At 33.5% G+C, this 17,520-nt stretch overlaps 1 protein-coding gene across 4 annotated transcripts in view; it reads left to right on the forward strand.

The window, feature by feature from the left end:
- Nucleotides 1-15,321: 15,321 nt before the first annotated feature.
- Nucleotides 15,322-17,520, forward strand: part of LOC131036010 (uncharacterized) — a 39,839-nt gene continuing 37,640 nt past the window's right edge. For 3 of the 4 annotated variants that reach the window (XM_057967799.2, XM_057967801.2, XM_057967802.2), the window contains exon 1: nt 15,322-15,949. In XM_057967799.2, the coding sequence (XP_057823782.2) occupies nt 15,590-15,949 (360 nt within the window). In that variant the 5' untranslated portion in view covers nt 15,322-15,589. The remainder of the gene's footprint in view (nt 15,950-17,520) is intronic. The other variant, XM_057967800.2, reaches the window with a different exon arrangement.

The following is a 17,520-nucleotide window of genomic DNA, read 5'->3' on the forward strand; positions in this document are numbered from 1 at the left end:
AATACTTGTACACTCTGCCTGCTTCTGCAACACAGTTTATCATATCCTTAATGCTTTCTAATAATCTCTTTTGAGCATAGGCACACTTCTTTTATGTATCACCCTGAACTTCAATTTCTACAGTAGATGCCTTAAGAGGCTTCTTCATGCGATCTTCAAGTGATTCACATAGAACATCTAACAAGATGTCTGCAAGATTATTCAGATACATATTATTCCAGATCAAGAAATCAACTAGAACTTCCTCAATCATATCCTAACCATAAGAGGGTTGCTTAAGCCATAAATCACCAATTTTCTTCATTCCATCAGCTTCCTTAAACATACTCAAAACATTTTCAACACTTCAAGGATCATATTTATTTGCGTTGCCTTCTTGCTTCTCAACTAAGACCATCTTCCCCTTAGCAACTATAGATGTTTCCAGATCATCAAGGGAAATAATCTCTTTCTCTTCTTCACCTTTCTTCTTCTTCACCTATTCTGAAGAAGATGCATCAATTCTCCTCTTCAAACTTCTTCTATCGAAGGAGGGACTCTCTTCAGGAGCACTGATAATGCTAGGAGTCAAACCAAAATGTAACATCTTCTGAATGTTTATGAAATGAATCTAGCATGCTTGGTCTTTATTTGCCAAATAACCTAGATATCTATAAATTTGCTTTCCAATAGAGATATTTGATTTCCACACTACATTCTCCTTCAAAGGTAAAGTCCTTGTAAAATAAAGCATCAAACACATAAGCAAAGAACCAAACTGAAATGGATATCCCTGATCTTTTGTAATAATAATATTTTCTGCTAATTGTGTCTACAATAATTCACACAAATCAAGGGCTTTGCCTTCTTTCACCATTTGATGAGCAATGCACTCTACAATTGCTGAAGTTAATCCTTTTCTATTTCTTAATTAAATTTTGTAAGAAATTCCATATACAATGTACCTCACACTAGGGTCGATGGTAGTATCAATTATTAATGCTAGTTGATCACCTATGACATTGGTTAGGGTTTTGACTTATTTGTTCTTAATAAATCTTTTCATTGGAATGAGTTCTTGATAAGAAAAATTTGATCGTATCCTCATCTACAAACCTCAAAAATCCGCTCCAAACATCCAAACCCTTATGCCCTAATTCACTAATTTTTCGCGAATCAATATCTGACAAAGAGCTACCCAAATTTCTGATTTTCTCATGATTGTATTCCTCTAATTGCATATTTTCAATTTTTTGAATAATATTATTGCTAGATTCTCCTACAATTAACTTCTTAGGATCCAGAGAGAAAGGATGTGAAAAAATATTCCTTCTACCTTGCTTTTCATGTCCTTGGCTTCATTCTATTCAATCGGCACATGTTCTTGGGCTTTAGAAGCATGGTTTCAAGTTTGATGGTGTTTACTCTAGGTTTGGCCGACCTCGAGTGTTTACACTTCATATTATTGCTCTGATGATTATGGTTTGTTGTATAATGTGATTGATGTTTATTTTGGTCCTAAATAAGATTTGGTGTGGTCCACTTTACATTCTTTTCCACTGTGAGAATATTTAGTGCCGACCTAATTTGAATTGTGTTCGGTAAAGTTTCTTAGCCAACCTTGGGAGAATTTGCATATGTGAGGATGATATAAATAAGGGACAATTTGTTGAGGATGATGCGGGTGTTGTGTGTGATTTATATGTGAAAAAAGTGAAATGTGATGAAGGTGTATGAAAGATGATCTATCTCCCTGACTGTTTGATGATTGATATTTGAGCAGGTGAAAAGTGTTGAGTAGTGTGAACTTTCATGTGTTAGCTACCAGAAGCAGTGAGATGAAGGTATCTATAGATATTATAATTGTAAAAGTGCATCAATGGTGGATTATTTCTCTTTTATTCTCCTTCATTTTGTTAATGAGCCCTCCGACAATGACCCTCTCTTTCTTTGTCTTGAGCAGTGAGCCCTCTAGCAATGAGCCTTTCTTTGTAAAAAACACCTTAACCAATGTCACCCTAATAGATGCCCCATATATTGAGAATAGATTCTTCATGGTTTTTTCGATAACAAGGTCTTCCATGTAAAATCTAGTGTTTCATTATGTATGGTGTGCTCTAGTTTTCATTCTCATATCTTTCTATGGATTATGTGTTAAAGATTAAGTTATTGCAGATTGAATTTAAGAAATAGATTTAAGATTTTATGCAATTCATTTACCCCCCTCCCCTCTCAGTTTTCTTATGCGTTAGAATATTCAAAAATTGGTATCAGAGCCTTGGTTTCTTAGAGAAGAGATCAACTACATGAGGAGATCCTGGTAGTGCACAAATTGACAATCCCTGTGTTTGATGGATCTGACTATGCTTTCTTAAAAGTGAAGATGCGAGGTTACTTGATTCCTCATGGCTATGAAGTACAAAATTCTATTACAAAGAAGTACATTAAACTGCAGAATGGGGTGAACACTCCAGATGAGAACAATGAATTTGAGGACAATGTAAATGCGAGGTTTGCTATCTTTAATGCTCTTTCTAAGACTAAATTAACAAAGGTTGTATCTTTGAAATATGCTTATAAAGTTTGAGATAAATTAGAAAAGACTTGTGAACGAGATGATACTATTAAAGAAGCTAAGTTGCAGAATACTAAAACTAAATATGAATGCATGCAGATGGATGGAGAAGATGATATAACTAGCTACCTATAGAAGATAGATGATGTTGTGAATGAGATCAAAGGTCTTGGAGGTGACTTACCAGAAGATTAAGTTGTGAAAAGGTACTTAAAACTCTTACTAAACCTTATAGCTCCGAAGTTTTAGCAATAGAAGAATCATAGAATTAGAATAAGTACACTAGAGAATACTTGTATGGCTCTTTACTTGCTTTTGAGATAAGATAATTTGGTACTACTAGTGTAAGAACAAAAACGACATTTAAGGGTACTAGATCAACAAAAGATGAGGAATATGATGAAGAAAACTTTGATGAGATTGAGGCTAACTTTGTGAGAAGGATGAAGAAAGAACCAAAAAATACACAGGGAAATTCCCCTTTAAAATTTTCAACTGTGGAAAGATAGGTCATTATGCTTCTAGATGTCCTAACAGAATTGCAAATCAAATAGTAAGGAATTCAAAGGAAAATACAATAAGAAGGCTTATTATGTTAAAGAAGATGCCAATATTTATGATGATGAATTTGATTATGAAGAAGACAATGAATGTTTGTTCTTGGCTATAAAGGAAGAATCTTGTTCTGCTAAACATGGTAAAATTGTGAAGGAAAAAGCTCTAAAAGATACTACTAAAACAAAAAGATATTGTTTTATCTTCTAAATCATGCTAGAAGAGATAAGGATGAATGGATTATTAATAGTGGATGTTCAAATCATATGACTAGTGACAAGTAAGTTTGTAAAGCTTAAAAATTTTGATGGAGGAGTTGTTAGACTTGGAGATGATCAGATAACTAGGATAGTTGGAATTGGTTCAACCAACTTTGATGGAATACATAATATTGAAAATATTTTCTATGTTAATGGCTTGAATTATAACCTTTTGAGTGTTGGTAAAATGTATGGAAATGGATTTAATCTTTTTTTTTTTCAGGATGATGGGTGTGAGATCAATAAAAGGTCCAGAACTATGATTGTGACAAGAAAGAGGACAAATGGAAATGTATATCAGTTGAGGACTGTTGGTGGATATTGCCTAATGGAACATATTACTAAGAATTGGTTATGGTATTGAAGGATGTGTCACATTAATTTTCATAATTTGGTGAGGATTAGTTCAATTCAAGTTGTGAGAGATTTGCCAAAGATCACAAAACCTGCTAATGTTATTTGCAAATAATGTAAAGTTGGAAAACAAACATGAGAACTTTCAAGATCAAGGAACAATCTTCTACCAGACTGTTGGAGTTAGTGCATATTGATCTTTGTGGTTTGACCAGAACTAGAAGTCAATAAGGTGACATGTATTTCACACTTTGAATCGACGAGTGCTCTAAAATGACTTGGGTTAATTAAGAGAAAAATCAAAAGCTCTGGAAAAGTTTAAGAAATTCAAGGTCATGTTTGAAAATGAGATAGATAGAAGAATCAAATGTTTGAGGTTTGACAGAGGTGGAGAGTTTAATTTTGATAAATTCAATACCTTTTGTGAGAATCATGGGATAAGAAGACATATGTCTGCTCCTAGGACACCATAACAGAATGGTGTAGTTGAAAGGATGAATAGAACAATTCAAGAGGCTACTAGAACAGTGATGAATGAATCTGATGAGTCTACTGAAAAACCAATAGAAGAAAATGGTGAAGAAATAGAGGTATAAGATGATAAGGAAGATTCTCTAGAAATTACTTTCAAGACTCTGAGATATTTTCAAAAGAATCATTTGGAGAAACAAATTATTGGAGACAAAAATAGAGGTGTTCTCACAAGAAGTAAAGCTACTGAAGAACATGTGAAATTGTGCTTAATTTCAAAAATAGAACCAAAAGCAGTGAAGTATGCTTGCGGTGATCAACATTGGAAGAAATCTATGAAAGAGGAATTAGAATAGATTAAGAAGAATCGAACTTGGGAACTTGTCCCAAGACTGGCTAACAAGAATGTGATAGTAACTAAATGGGTATTTCAAAACAAACTAGATGAGGGTGGTCACATAGTGAGAGACAAGGCAAGACTTGTATGTAAAGGCTTTTCATAGGTAGAAGGTATAGATTTTGAGGAAACTTATGCTCCTGTAGCAAGAATGGAAGCTATTAGAATGTTTCTATCTTTTGCAACACACAAGGATTTCAAGGTCTATCAAATGGATGTGAAGTTTGCATTCTTGAATGGAGAGTTGAAAGAGGAAGTATATATAGAACAACCAGAAGGATTCAATCTATCAGACACTTCGAATATGGTAGATGCAAAATGAAGAAGGCGCTATACAGACTGAAGCAAGCTCTAAGAGCTTGGTATGCAAGGCTTGACACGTATTTGCTAAAACAAGGATTTCAAAAAGGTACTTTTGACAATAATCTCTATTTTAATGTTGTAGAAAATGGCATCTTGATTGTAGTTGTTTATGTTGATGATATAATCTTTGGAGGAAATGATGGTATGTACAATAAGTTTTCTAACAAGATGCAAGAAGAGTTTGAAATGTCTATGATCAGGGAGATGAATTTATTTCTTGGTTTACAAGTTAGTTAGAAGGATGATGGCATATTTATTTCACAATCTAAGTATGTTAAAGAAATGTTGAAGAAGTTTGGAATGGGAAATGCTAAACCTGTATGTACTCCAATGGCTACCAGTTGTAAGTCGAGGAAAGATGTTGAATCATTGAAAACTAATCAAAGCATATATAGATTAGTGATTGGAGGATTATTGTACCTGATTGCTACTAGACTAGATATCATGCATGTTGTTTTTCTTGTGGCTAATTTCAACAAGATCCTAGAGAAACACATGTTGTTGCTATGATTTTTTTTTAGATATTTAAAAGGAATAGAGGACTATGATCTATGGTATCCGAAAAAATCTAATTTCACTCTTATTGCCTACACCAATGTAGTTTGGGTTGGTTATGTGAATGACATGAAAGTTATAAGTGGGGGTACATTTTTCCTTTGACCTCAGTTAGTTGCTTGGTCAAGTAAAAAATAGGACTCGATATCTCTATCTATTGCTAAAGTTGAATATATTGCTACTGCTACTTGTTGTACTCAGGTATTAGGGATGAAACAAACTTTGAAGGACATTGGAATATTGTTTGATGAACCTATTTCTATCTTTTATGACAATAACAGTGCAATAAACATTTCTAAGAATTTGGTATTACATTCAAGAATGAAACACATTTCAATTCGGTACCACTTCTTGAGGGAGAAAGTTTTGGAGAACGAAGTGAAGCTTGATTATGTGCCTACAAAGGAATAAATTGCTAAAATCTTTACTAAAGAACTTGCTAAAGATACTTTTGAATATCTTTGGGAGAAATTGGGGGTTATTGCCCCTCCTTTTCTGAACTAATTGCATATAGAGATACATTAGTCCAGAAAACTTCATGAATACTATCATTTTGGACTAATGATTCGGTGCTACCTCTTAGGGGAGCTAGGTGCAATTGTAAGTTTTTGTAGATTTGAATAAAATGAGCTGACAATTTTTGTATTCGAGCCTTTGTCTTTAATGGCAAAGGGGGAGGGAATGAGAAGATGAAATATCTAGCAAAGGGGGAGAGAACGTGAAATAGATTGGATTTGGATTTTGGTATGAGAGTTATTGTTGTTGTTGTCATTGATGTGTTACCATCAATGACAAAGGGGAGGATTGTTGCAAGGTTGATCATAATGAGCTTATTATGTGTTGTCATTAATGTCAACATGATTTGGTTGTCATTAGTGATTGGTTGGTATAAGTGATGTTGAGTTTTCTGTGCAATTTTGTTGAGAGATTTGCTCCACATATCTTATATGTTGCATATTTGTTCATGCAGTTCGGATATGTTGTTAAGCTATGTTTAGAGATATTATATTTTGGATTTGTTGCTCTGGATGTTGTGACAAGGAAGTTGTGTTTACTAGTACGTTTGACAGTATTTGATAGTATTTTCATATTAAATTCATGCTCTTCATTTCTCTGCATTATGGTTTCTGGTATTGCAGTTTTGGAGTTAAGTTGATAATGTCCTTAGCTTCATTCTATTCAGTTAGCACATGTTCTTGGGCTTCAGAAGCATGGTTTCAAGTTTGATGGTGTTTACTCTAGGTTTCGTTGACCTCAAGTGTTTACACTTCATATTATTGCTTCGATGGTTATGGATTGTTGTATAACATGTTTGATGTTTATTTTGGTCCTGATGAAGATGTGGTGTGGTGTTGACAAAAGACATTGTTCTGGTGATGCTCTGGTAAAGATTGATGATGTTAGATGCATGGAGATTACTTAGGGTTGTCATTGATGGAAACTCGGCCTAGTAATCCTATCTGGTATATGGATGTTGGGATTACCAGAAGTCTTAAGTAAGTTTGGTTATTTGTGAGCATAAGTCTGGTTGGTGGAACACAGTGTATAGATCTGATAAGCATTATTCATTTATGGTGACTAAGTTCTTGTTGCAATGATTTGAATACTGATTGGATGTGTGAGGCATCTTATCATACAATTCTATCCTTCGGTGTTGACTCTAGCGAAAGTTTCTTGGTCTCGTATCTGGTATTCCAAGAAGAACAGGGTTATCTTCATGTTTGATGGTGTAGCGTGTGGTCCAGATTCCTTGAGGTGATTCCATTGGATGTTGATGAGTTCGAGGTGATTAGGATGACTTATGGGAAGCTTGTGATCATATGTTTTAGGTCCGAAATAAGTATTTGTAGAAGGATTGAGCCAACATGAGACTACAAGTTTCATAATTTGTTGTTTTGAGAAGCTGACTAGTTGGAGATCTATTTTGGTTGTGCAGATATAAAAGATCGAATTGGACGATCATTTTACAAGGTGATGTGTATGCAAGATTGTGTTGGAAGCGATTGAGTGCAGTTTCATATGCGCATCTTAAGTTTTCATGATCTGGTACATGGTAACAGAGCAGAACAAAGCAATTTTTCAGAGCAGTGACAACGAATCATTCTTGAGCCTAATCAGAATTGATTTTTAGCATTTGTAGATGCTATATTCCAGTTCAAACATTGTATTTGCCTCTATATCTCATTTGTAGGACAGTGAGTCCTTCAAGGTTGCAACCCTACTTTGCAATCGAGCAGTGAGCTCTATGTAGTGTGCCTGAATGTAAGTGCATTCCACTTTTGTAATATTGTTTTACTACTGGCCATAGTATAATAATATTATGGGTTCAAATATCATCATGGTTTTTTCCTTTTTGGGCTTCAATGTAAAAATTCTGGTGTTGTGGTTGCATGTTTAATTGGTTTACGTTTCTTCACTTTGCTTTCAGTTATTTTCATTCGGTGGTTAAAGAATCAACTTAATAAATTTGTGAATTGCAGAACACTGATTCACCCCCCCCCGCTCTGAGTGTTCATTGATTCCAATAGTGTGGTCCACTTTACATTATTTTCCACCGTGAGAATATTTAGTGCCAACCTAATTTGAATTATGTTTAGTTAAGTTGCTTAGCCAGCCTTGTGAGACTTTACATATCCAAGGATGATATAAATAAGGGACAATTTGTTGAGGATGATGTGAATGTTGTGTGTGAAATGCAATGAAGGTATGTGAAAGAGGATCTATCTCCCTGACTATATGATGTATAGTGTTTGAGTTGGTGAAAAGTGTTGAGTAGTGTGAACTTTCATGTGTTAGCTACCAGAAGTAGTTTGTCAAAGGTATCTATAGATCTTATAGTTGTAGAAGTGCATCAGTGGTGGATTATTTTTATTTTATTCTTCTTCATTTTGGTAGTGGGCCTCTTTTTCTTTCTCTTCGGCAATGAGCCCTCTTGCAGTGAGCCTCTGGCAGTGAGCCTTTCTTTGTAAAAATCACCTTAACTGGTGTCACCCTGACAAGTGTTCATATATTGAGAATAAATTTTCTGTAGTTTTTCTTGTAGGGTTTTCCACGTAAAATTTGGTGTTTCATTGTGTATGGTGTGCTCTAGTTTTGAGGCTCGTATCTTTCTGTGGATTATGAGTTAGAGATTAAGTTATTGCAAATCTGATTTAAGAAATAGATCTAAGATTTTATACAACTGATTCACCCCCTTCTCAGTTGTCTTGTACCAAATTGATATTTGGACCTATATTAATGTTGTTTTTACATGGAGCTACTCAGCAATGAACTATTTCTCGAACAACTGAAGTGTTTTACATACTAATGCATTATCGATTCATAGGGAGGCCCTAAATTTTTTAGTTTTTAGAAGGAAAACTAGTTATTTTATCACATATAATGCCCGTTTGAACAAGGACACATCATGTACAATCTGCACTAAGTACTTTTTCTTATAGATGTCAAAAGAAAAGATAAATAATGGAGGATTTGCATTCAAATCTAAGAAAAAAACATACATAATCTATTTGCATCCAATATAATGACATCTAAAGAAGGAAAATGATTTCATTGACTTAGAGGACTTGTTAAAAAGTAGTACTAGTTTGAGAATTTCTTCACATTGCTTGAAAATGAAGTGTTATGTCAAATTTTATAATATTCAAAGATTTATTTTGAGTTACAATTTCCTCAAAGAAATTAGAAAGTTACAACACTTGATCCAAATTTGAAAGAACTAAATTCTCCTAGCCAAGGCATCCATTCTCACTTCCTGTATGGGAGAGAATCTAGGACTTACTAAAAGTAGAAAATAAATGATAAGTTGAGTCAACCTACTTTGGGCACTTAGGAAGAGTGATTAGTGATGTATCTTTAATGATTTGACCTTTTTGAGCATCTTCCACTTGGTATGTTGTTCATTCAACTCTTAGATCCTTGTAGTGTGTTGGAACCACTCCTAAATATTTAGATGGTCTTCAAATTGAGTCAAAAGTCACCCAAATCGGGACCTACATTTTCTCATCTAACTCCTATATTCCTACCCTATGTTTTCAACTTACTCAACTGACTCTCCAAGCTCATAAACCATGTGTTCTTCATGCTTTGGAGTTGAAAAGGAATTAAGGTCATATGGGAAGGAAATGAGTCATTTAAGACCTCCCAAACTATTTCAAACTATTCAATAATGACTTAAAATTTTCCCTTGAATACATTCAATACCTTTAAGAAGTCCTAATGGATGTTAAGATGCTTCTTGAGAGTCACAAACTAAGTTGATGTTTTGAGAGATTGGTGATCTTGTTTAAGAAATGACATTGTTGTTCTTTATTCACACCTTGACCATGCTTGATACCACTATCTCGTTTCTTATCACCATGATGATTGGTCTTTGAATGGTGTAGAGGGTTTGTTCTTGTCATGATGATTTTCACTTGATTCCCTTAATGACTGTGATTTATTTTGCATAGGATCGATTGTCACCAACATTCCTTCATTGTCTCAAAGTTGTAGCCTTATGCTTATCTTATTTATATCATCATGTAAGGTTCAAAAAGTCTTGTGATATGTTGAGTTTGCCATTTTAGCCTTTTAATTGTCATGTAATTTGTTTATCATCATAGTATACTATCATCTTTTTAAATACCCTACTAATAGAAGGTTACCTCCTAAAACCCTTGTCCCCTTAATGACAGCGATCCCTTTTCTTCTAGTGGATTAACATCTTATTTTGCTACTAGGTTTCACTATGATATCATTTTCTCTCTTTGGTATTTCAGTACCTTGTCCTTGTTATCATGATTAACTATCATATGTGATAACATCCTTCTTATCTATGTGACCATTGTCATGGTTGCATTTTGTGGACTTGCATAATGGCACCCATGCCTTCCCTACCAACATTGTGACAATAATAAGAGGACCATGACTGCCATCTTTATGCATCTTTCTTACTATAATTTCATTTGTCTTATTTCTCTATAAAACATAAGTCTCAAGCTATCATCATACCAATTCTATTGACACTATGGCTATGCCCAACTATCCCTATGCATCAATTTGTTCATTGTTATCTTTATTGGACAACACTAAATGATGTTGTCTCTAATGATTCTCATCTTCACATGACAGTGTGATGCCCTTAATGACTAACATCTATTGTGTATAGGGGTGACCCTCACTTCATGTTCTTAATGGTTTTGCCCACCTTCACCTGGTATATTCCTATTACCTCATTGAAACCACATTTTTCACAAATTTCTCCAAACGTTTGATGATTCTTAGGTGGCCATGAACTATCCTTTTATTCCAACTCGTAATATTGATTGAATTCTTACCTTACTTGACTATCTTGACATTCCTTTTCTTTAGATTGTCCACTTATCTTGTTAAACTTGGACTATAATTTTTCAATGCAAGGTCTTTCTCAATGTGGTTAAGGCACACATCCATCAACTTCATTGGATTTAACAATCTCAATAATGTAAGGTCAATCTAACAACAAAAAAACACTAATAGAGGCAAGGTAGGTTTGACTGTTACCAACATTCCTTGTCAATGATATTGATACCTAGGGTTTGACATTGGAACTTATTTACTATTGTTTCCAACATCGATAGTACAAGCCTTTTAAAAAATGACCTTGACATGGATTTTTGACAATAATTCTTTATTTCAAGACTTGAATGACAAAATAGCCTTTACACAACTTGTAGGAAGTTTGTCATTTGATAGTGGCAAAGGTCATTTGACAAGTTTGACTAGGGTTTCTATTAATACAACAAACAAACCCTATCATAGATATTAATAACATTCAAACCCCTGTAGTTCACAAGTGATTGATTCTTAAGCCTTTGTCTCGTCATATAATGTTAATTGTATTGTCACTTACCATGAACACAAACCTCCAAATCTCTAGATATTGTACCTCTTATGTATGGTCATTGTACCATAACTTGCATAATATGATACTGGATTGTCATTTTTTTTTTGTCTTAAGATACCTTGAAGAAATACGTTATAAGTGTCACCACCATCTTAGCAAGCCTTCACGTGGTCTTTCATCTTTCAATTCTCTTCATAATCTAGGAATGAAGCATGCTTGTCCTTTGTTACTCTTTACCTATTTATCATCCTTTCTTTAGGCATAGTCAAGTCTAGTTTGTCATATTGTGATTTCAAGCACATGACTCTCAAGATAAGAATGCTCAATGTTCTATGTTGTATTCTTAGTATGACCGCTTTCATACATCATCTGGACCATATTCTTTATTAATACTACAACTATGGTTGTAATTGTACTCTCACCTTCTTCTTCTCCTTGTTGTGCTTTGTCCTCCATCCATGGCTTTTGTGATTAACTAATATTCTCTCAACCATTTTACTTCCTTCTTCATTCCTCAAAACCTGCCTTTTATTCACCATAGCCCTATGATAACTTGTCCTTTTTGTCTTAAAAGTCTATTAGAAGGTCTTGTGAGGAGTTATCAGTAGTTTATATTCTTTCACATATATAGTTGACCTCATTATATTGTGGGAAGGTTGGGCATGAGAATTTATCACAATCACAAATGTTGTTTTGTATATCTTGAAAACTCACATTTTGGATAGTTATCTAAGCATAAATTTGAGATAACAAACCCCAAGGGTTGAGGCAAAGAGTTTTATGTGAAGGACTACAAGAGATAACAACATACATGTTTGATAGGGTTTGGGGGTTTTAATGGATGGAAAGACATTATGTGAGGTTTGACTGATGACATAATTTGATCTTAACACCCCTAATGCTTTCCTTTAACTAGTTCAAACTTCCATATCACATTCAACAATTTTATGGCAATGAAATAATGAATATTTTAGTGACAAACCTTAGTTGGATTTATGCGTGTTTTTGTGCATAGTTGGATAACAATGACATTCAAAGGGCCAACAAGATTTTCAATAGCCTTTCCCTTTTATAGAAATATTTTCATTCATGCAACTACCTATAACATATCCTTTAAGGTACACCAAACTAAAAATATTACAAGTAAAACACCATATACTTCCCTCTGCTATTCTTGGGGACTGGAGAAATAGTGGGAGTAGCCTAATAATTCTCCATGAAGGCTTGAAAGTTTTAGACCGCCATAGATCCCTGCAAACAAAACTTGAAGAATTCAGGTTTTCATCACTCAAATACCTAACTTAAAACCCATGCCTCTTGACCCAACTGAGTTAATTGACTTTAAAATGTGAAAACCTCACCAATGAACCTCACATATCTTAAGAGAAACACTTAAAGGACACAAGGTATTTATAAACAACTGAAAACCTCAAGAACATGAAACAACCACATAAAACCATGCAATTCACCAATGTGAGACTCAACAAATTGCTCATTTTGGATAGATAAGACATAATGGTAATAATAACCATATCAAAATAGTGACAAAATTTAGATTTGTGTATGTTCATTATAAAAGACTATGATACACCAGTGAATATAAAGAACTTAATCATTAATATGTGATGTCACCATTAGGAAAGTAGGCTCTAAAGAAGTAGAAATCATGTGCATGAATGTCAAAAAGATAAAGAACTACATTGATCTTGAATTATAGCACAAGCAATAAATTTATGAATACAAAACATATAGTTGTAATAAGACATTATTATATCTTTTGAGTCTAGCGTACCATAAGTTAAGATTATTTGTAATTATCGTGTTGTCACTAGATTAAAGTATACATATTTCTTTGCTATATTAAACTCTAATTTAGATTATAGGTGGTTTTAGAAGTTAAATTCTAGACGAAGATGCATCATATATGTGGAAGCCATGTGCAGACATATGGAAGTAGTGTGTCTATAACAATAATAGAAACTATTCTTTGTTTCCTTTTAATGTGACATTCAATTGAAGCATGCATTTGAACTATTTATACATAGAAACAAATTCACTAAATCAAAATACCTAGAATATGATTACTTTAAATTTGGATCTAAAATACAAGTAGTTGATTTTAATGAACATATACAATTTTCTTGCTAATACTAAAATTATGATCATTTGTTTGATAAGCAATCATTACTTAGATTTTTAAGAATTTGGTATTCAACACTAATGACCCTTGATAGAGATGTTGTGGTTTAGACCAAGTATTAGTGATATATTTCTCCTCTTCTTCCCACTCAAATTTGGTGTTTTCTCAATAATAATTAGAAAGAGTGAAGGATATGTTTTTTTTTTCCTTCATTCTTCACTATAATTGTTAATTGACAAGTTGGGCACCAAAATTGATGGACTCACAGCTAACTTCTTTAAAATTTTGTAAACCTTGCAAACTTTTGAGAAAGGTTGTCTTGGTTTCAAAGTTAATACTATGGAAATCTATGATGTTTCTTGACACAATGTATACAACAATCTCCATTAAATGTTTTATTAATAAATTAAAAGCAAATAAAGTATATGATAAAATGGGATGATAATTTTGAAGTAGAAAGCTATGATGAAAACATGGAGAACATGTAATTAAAATGACATTAAGTGAAGTTGAGCACAATTTTCAAATATGAAACAATACTTTCTTCAACCAATGTATTTAAATGGCCCAGTTTTCATATCCACTTTACTACTCATTTGTCATGTTTTTTTGGTTATAGGATGCTTGGAAGATTCAACAATGGAACCTCAACAAAAAATTGACTACAACTTCATTTATTCAAGGTGAAATTTGTAGCAAGAACACTACTATTTTGAAGGAACTAAAACATTAGTAAAAAGTGTGTCAAATATTGTTGTTTTATTCCTAAACACATTGTATCCTCATTTAAAAACTATGATTGTAAAATTTTTGGTTCATTTTTGTGATTGAGGAAATATTTTTTATGAGTGTGCGTTTGCATTTCTATGTGGAATATGATTATGATTAAGGTTAGCTTAAGGTTACAAGTCATTCATATTTAGGACGAGGTATCATAGAGGGGCGCTTCCTAAAAAAATTAAGTGGGTGTTACTGAGGTTTTTTTAGAATTATTTTGATGTAGGTAATCCCATGAATATTATAGTGTAGTTTAGGCTTAAATGTTTAAGCTCATAATTTATAGAAGCTAGTGGTCAAATGAATTTTGTTACTTAGCAAATTCAATTCATGTGAGTAAATAAATATTAAAAATAAAAAAATAATCGATAAAATTGAAGTACTTGACAAGTTGCATAAAAAAAGCCTAAGCAAGTGAGACAATTTCTACCATTTTTTTTTTTAACTTCATGGAACCTCCCATCCCTTAAAAATAGATCCTGAAGCACCCCTCATGAGACCTTAGCCTCAGAGTTCAATTAATATTCAAATAAGGTTAAGGTTGGATCAATTATGGTCTTATTATAGCTATAATTTAATTAAGGTTAATATTCAAGGGTTCAATTAAACTTAGGTTTAGAGTTAAATTAAGATTTTCAATCAAGATTACGTTTGACATTAATTAAACTAAGGTTAACATTAAATTAACATTTAAGTATATTTTAAAAATATAGATAAACTTGTGAAATCACGAAACTATGATGTTCTTAATTTCTTAGATTTAGAAACAAATATATTTAATTATTTTTTTAACTAAATTTATAGTCTTGTTAACTGTTTTTAATAATAATTCTAATGATTTACTTTAATGAGTGTTAAAATTTTTGAAATTTGGTATCATGACAATTTTATATAGATTTTTAATTTAAAATATAGATATTGTAAGTTTTTAATAATATTCTAACTTACAAATTAGCTTTCTCGGGTAAAAAGCCTGGCCCTCCTTTAAAACCCCGACCAAGGTAAATTTAGTCACTAAACACCTCCGAATGCCCATTTAATTCCCGTTATTTCACAATTGATTTTTTTCGTCATTTGACGATCTTTGTGTATTTTTCGCGTATTTAACCACTGTGGACTCGCTCCGACTCTTTTTCGTGTCCATTTCTCTACTCGTCCTTAATCTGCAGTCACAATTCTCACATCGATTACAAATATCTGTTGAATTGAATAATTATTATTTTTAAATCCGTCTATTGACTGTAAAATAAGCCAGGGTTTCTGATTTAGGGCACAGAAGAAAAAAGATGTCTTTGTAATGGAAGGATTAATGGCAGCACAAGTAGGGCGGAAAGAGTGGAGAATGGTGGCGGAGGGTTCAGTCGGGCGGGGGGAGAACCACAACAACAGTAGTAATAGGGCTTTTGTGGAGGGAATTAATGACAGCAGTAGCAGGAGGGGAGCAATTAGGCCCTCCAGGAGTAATAGTAATAGTGGAAGTGTTAGCAGCAGTATGAATCATAATAATAATAGTAGTTGTAATGGGGTTTTTCATTCTGGGGGAAGTAGCGAGCATTCTAGTGACTCTGGTGAATCTGGGCCGGCGAATTTGATGGTCGGCAACATGGCTTCTCCTAGGCAGAATATCAGCCCGCCTGAGGATGCTACAATTTATGAGGTATTGCTATAATTTATGCCCTTTCTGTTGTTTTCATTTTGTTCCATGCAGGTCACACTTTTAATCTCAATGGACACCCATTTTGTAATAGGTTATCAGTGGTTAAATTACTTTGGATGCCCACTTTGTATTTTTATATTACTTTGAGGTTGCATGTTCAATACCCCTGGATACTCATTTTTTGCCTTCATTGGCTTGAAGTCACAGGTTCAACTACCATGCACACACATTCTGTAATAAAATGTTAACTCGCTAATAACTTCGGGTGCCACTTTTTTATTTTACTTGTGGCAGGTTCATTCTTTAAGGGCAACCATTTTGTGTTTCGTGTAATAGGAGGCTATAATTTGGATTCCCGCGGACACCTCCTTTTTGGGATTACTTTGTAGGCACATTTACATTCGCAAGACCTAAGGACACAATTATGTATTATAGTTTGTCTATGCTCACTTTTATAGCTTCTTTTTTGGTTGCTCATAGGTCACAGTTTACATCCCGAATTATACTGATTTTGTTATATTTTTACTTTGAGGTGGCAACTATTGGTAGTTTTATTAAGGTGCTTTTAGGTCACAGATTCAAGTTTACATGCATATCTTTCTTCTTTTGTTTTGTTGCTTCAATCTCACACATTCAATTATTAAGGTGCTTTGTAGGCACATTTACATTCGCAAGCCCTAAGGACACAATTATGTGTTATAGTTTGAGTTTATGCCCATTTTTATGCCCACTTTTATAGCTTCTTTTTTGGTTGCTCATAGGTCACAGTTTAGATTCCGAATTATACTGATTTTGTTATATTTTGAGGTGGCAACTATTGGTTGTTTTATTAAGGTGCTTTTAGGTCACAAATTCAAGTTTACATGCATACCTTTCTTCTTTGTTATGTTGCTTTAATCTCATCTGTTTAATTATTAAGGTGCTTTGTAGGCACATTTACACTTGCAAGCCCTAAGGACACAATTATGTGTTATAGTTTGAGTTTATGCCTACTTTTATAGCTTTCTTTTTGGTTGCTCATAGGTCACAGTTCACATCCCGAATTATACTGATTTTGTTATATTTTTACTTTGAGGTGGCAAATTATTGGTAGTTTTATTAAGTTGCTTTTAGGTCACAGATTCATGTTTACATGCATACCTTTCTTCTTTTGTTTTGTTGCTTTAATCTCACCTGTTTAATTATTGGGACAACCATTTTGGAATTTTCTATGATAGTACGTCAAAGGTATAATTATGATACACATCTATTATGTGTATTTTTGGTTGCTTTGAGGTCACAGTTTATTATCACTATGGATAGCCATTGTGAATAACAGAAGGTCAAAGGTTCAGTTATCTTTGTCACATATTTTGTTTTGTTTTGTTACTTTAGGTCACTGATTTGATTCTTATTCACACACGTTTCATGTTTTTGTAATTGGCCATGGGTTCAAGTCCAGGGACATACAGCCTTTTGTCTTTGTTTTATGGTTTAAGGCAACCGCTTAAATCTTTTTTTTTTTTCAGTTTCAAACCCTGTGGATTCCCATCTTCTGTATTATTATTCTTCAAACACATTGCGGGTTGCAG

This window comes from Cryptomeria japonica, chromosome 3, assembly GCF_030272615.1.
Source record: "Cryptomeria japonica chromosome 3, Sugi_1.0, whole genome shotgun sequence".
In the NCBI taxonomy this organism is placed as follows: Eukaryota; Viridiplantae; Streptophyta; class Pinopsida; order Cupressales; family Cupressaceae; genus Cryptomeria; species Cryptomeria japonica.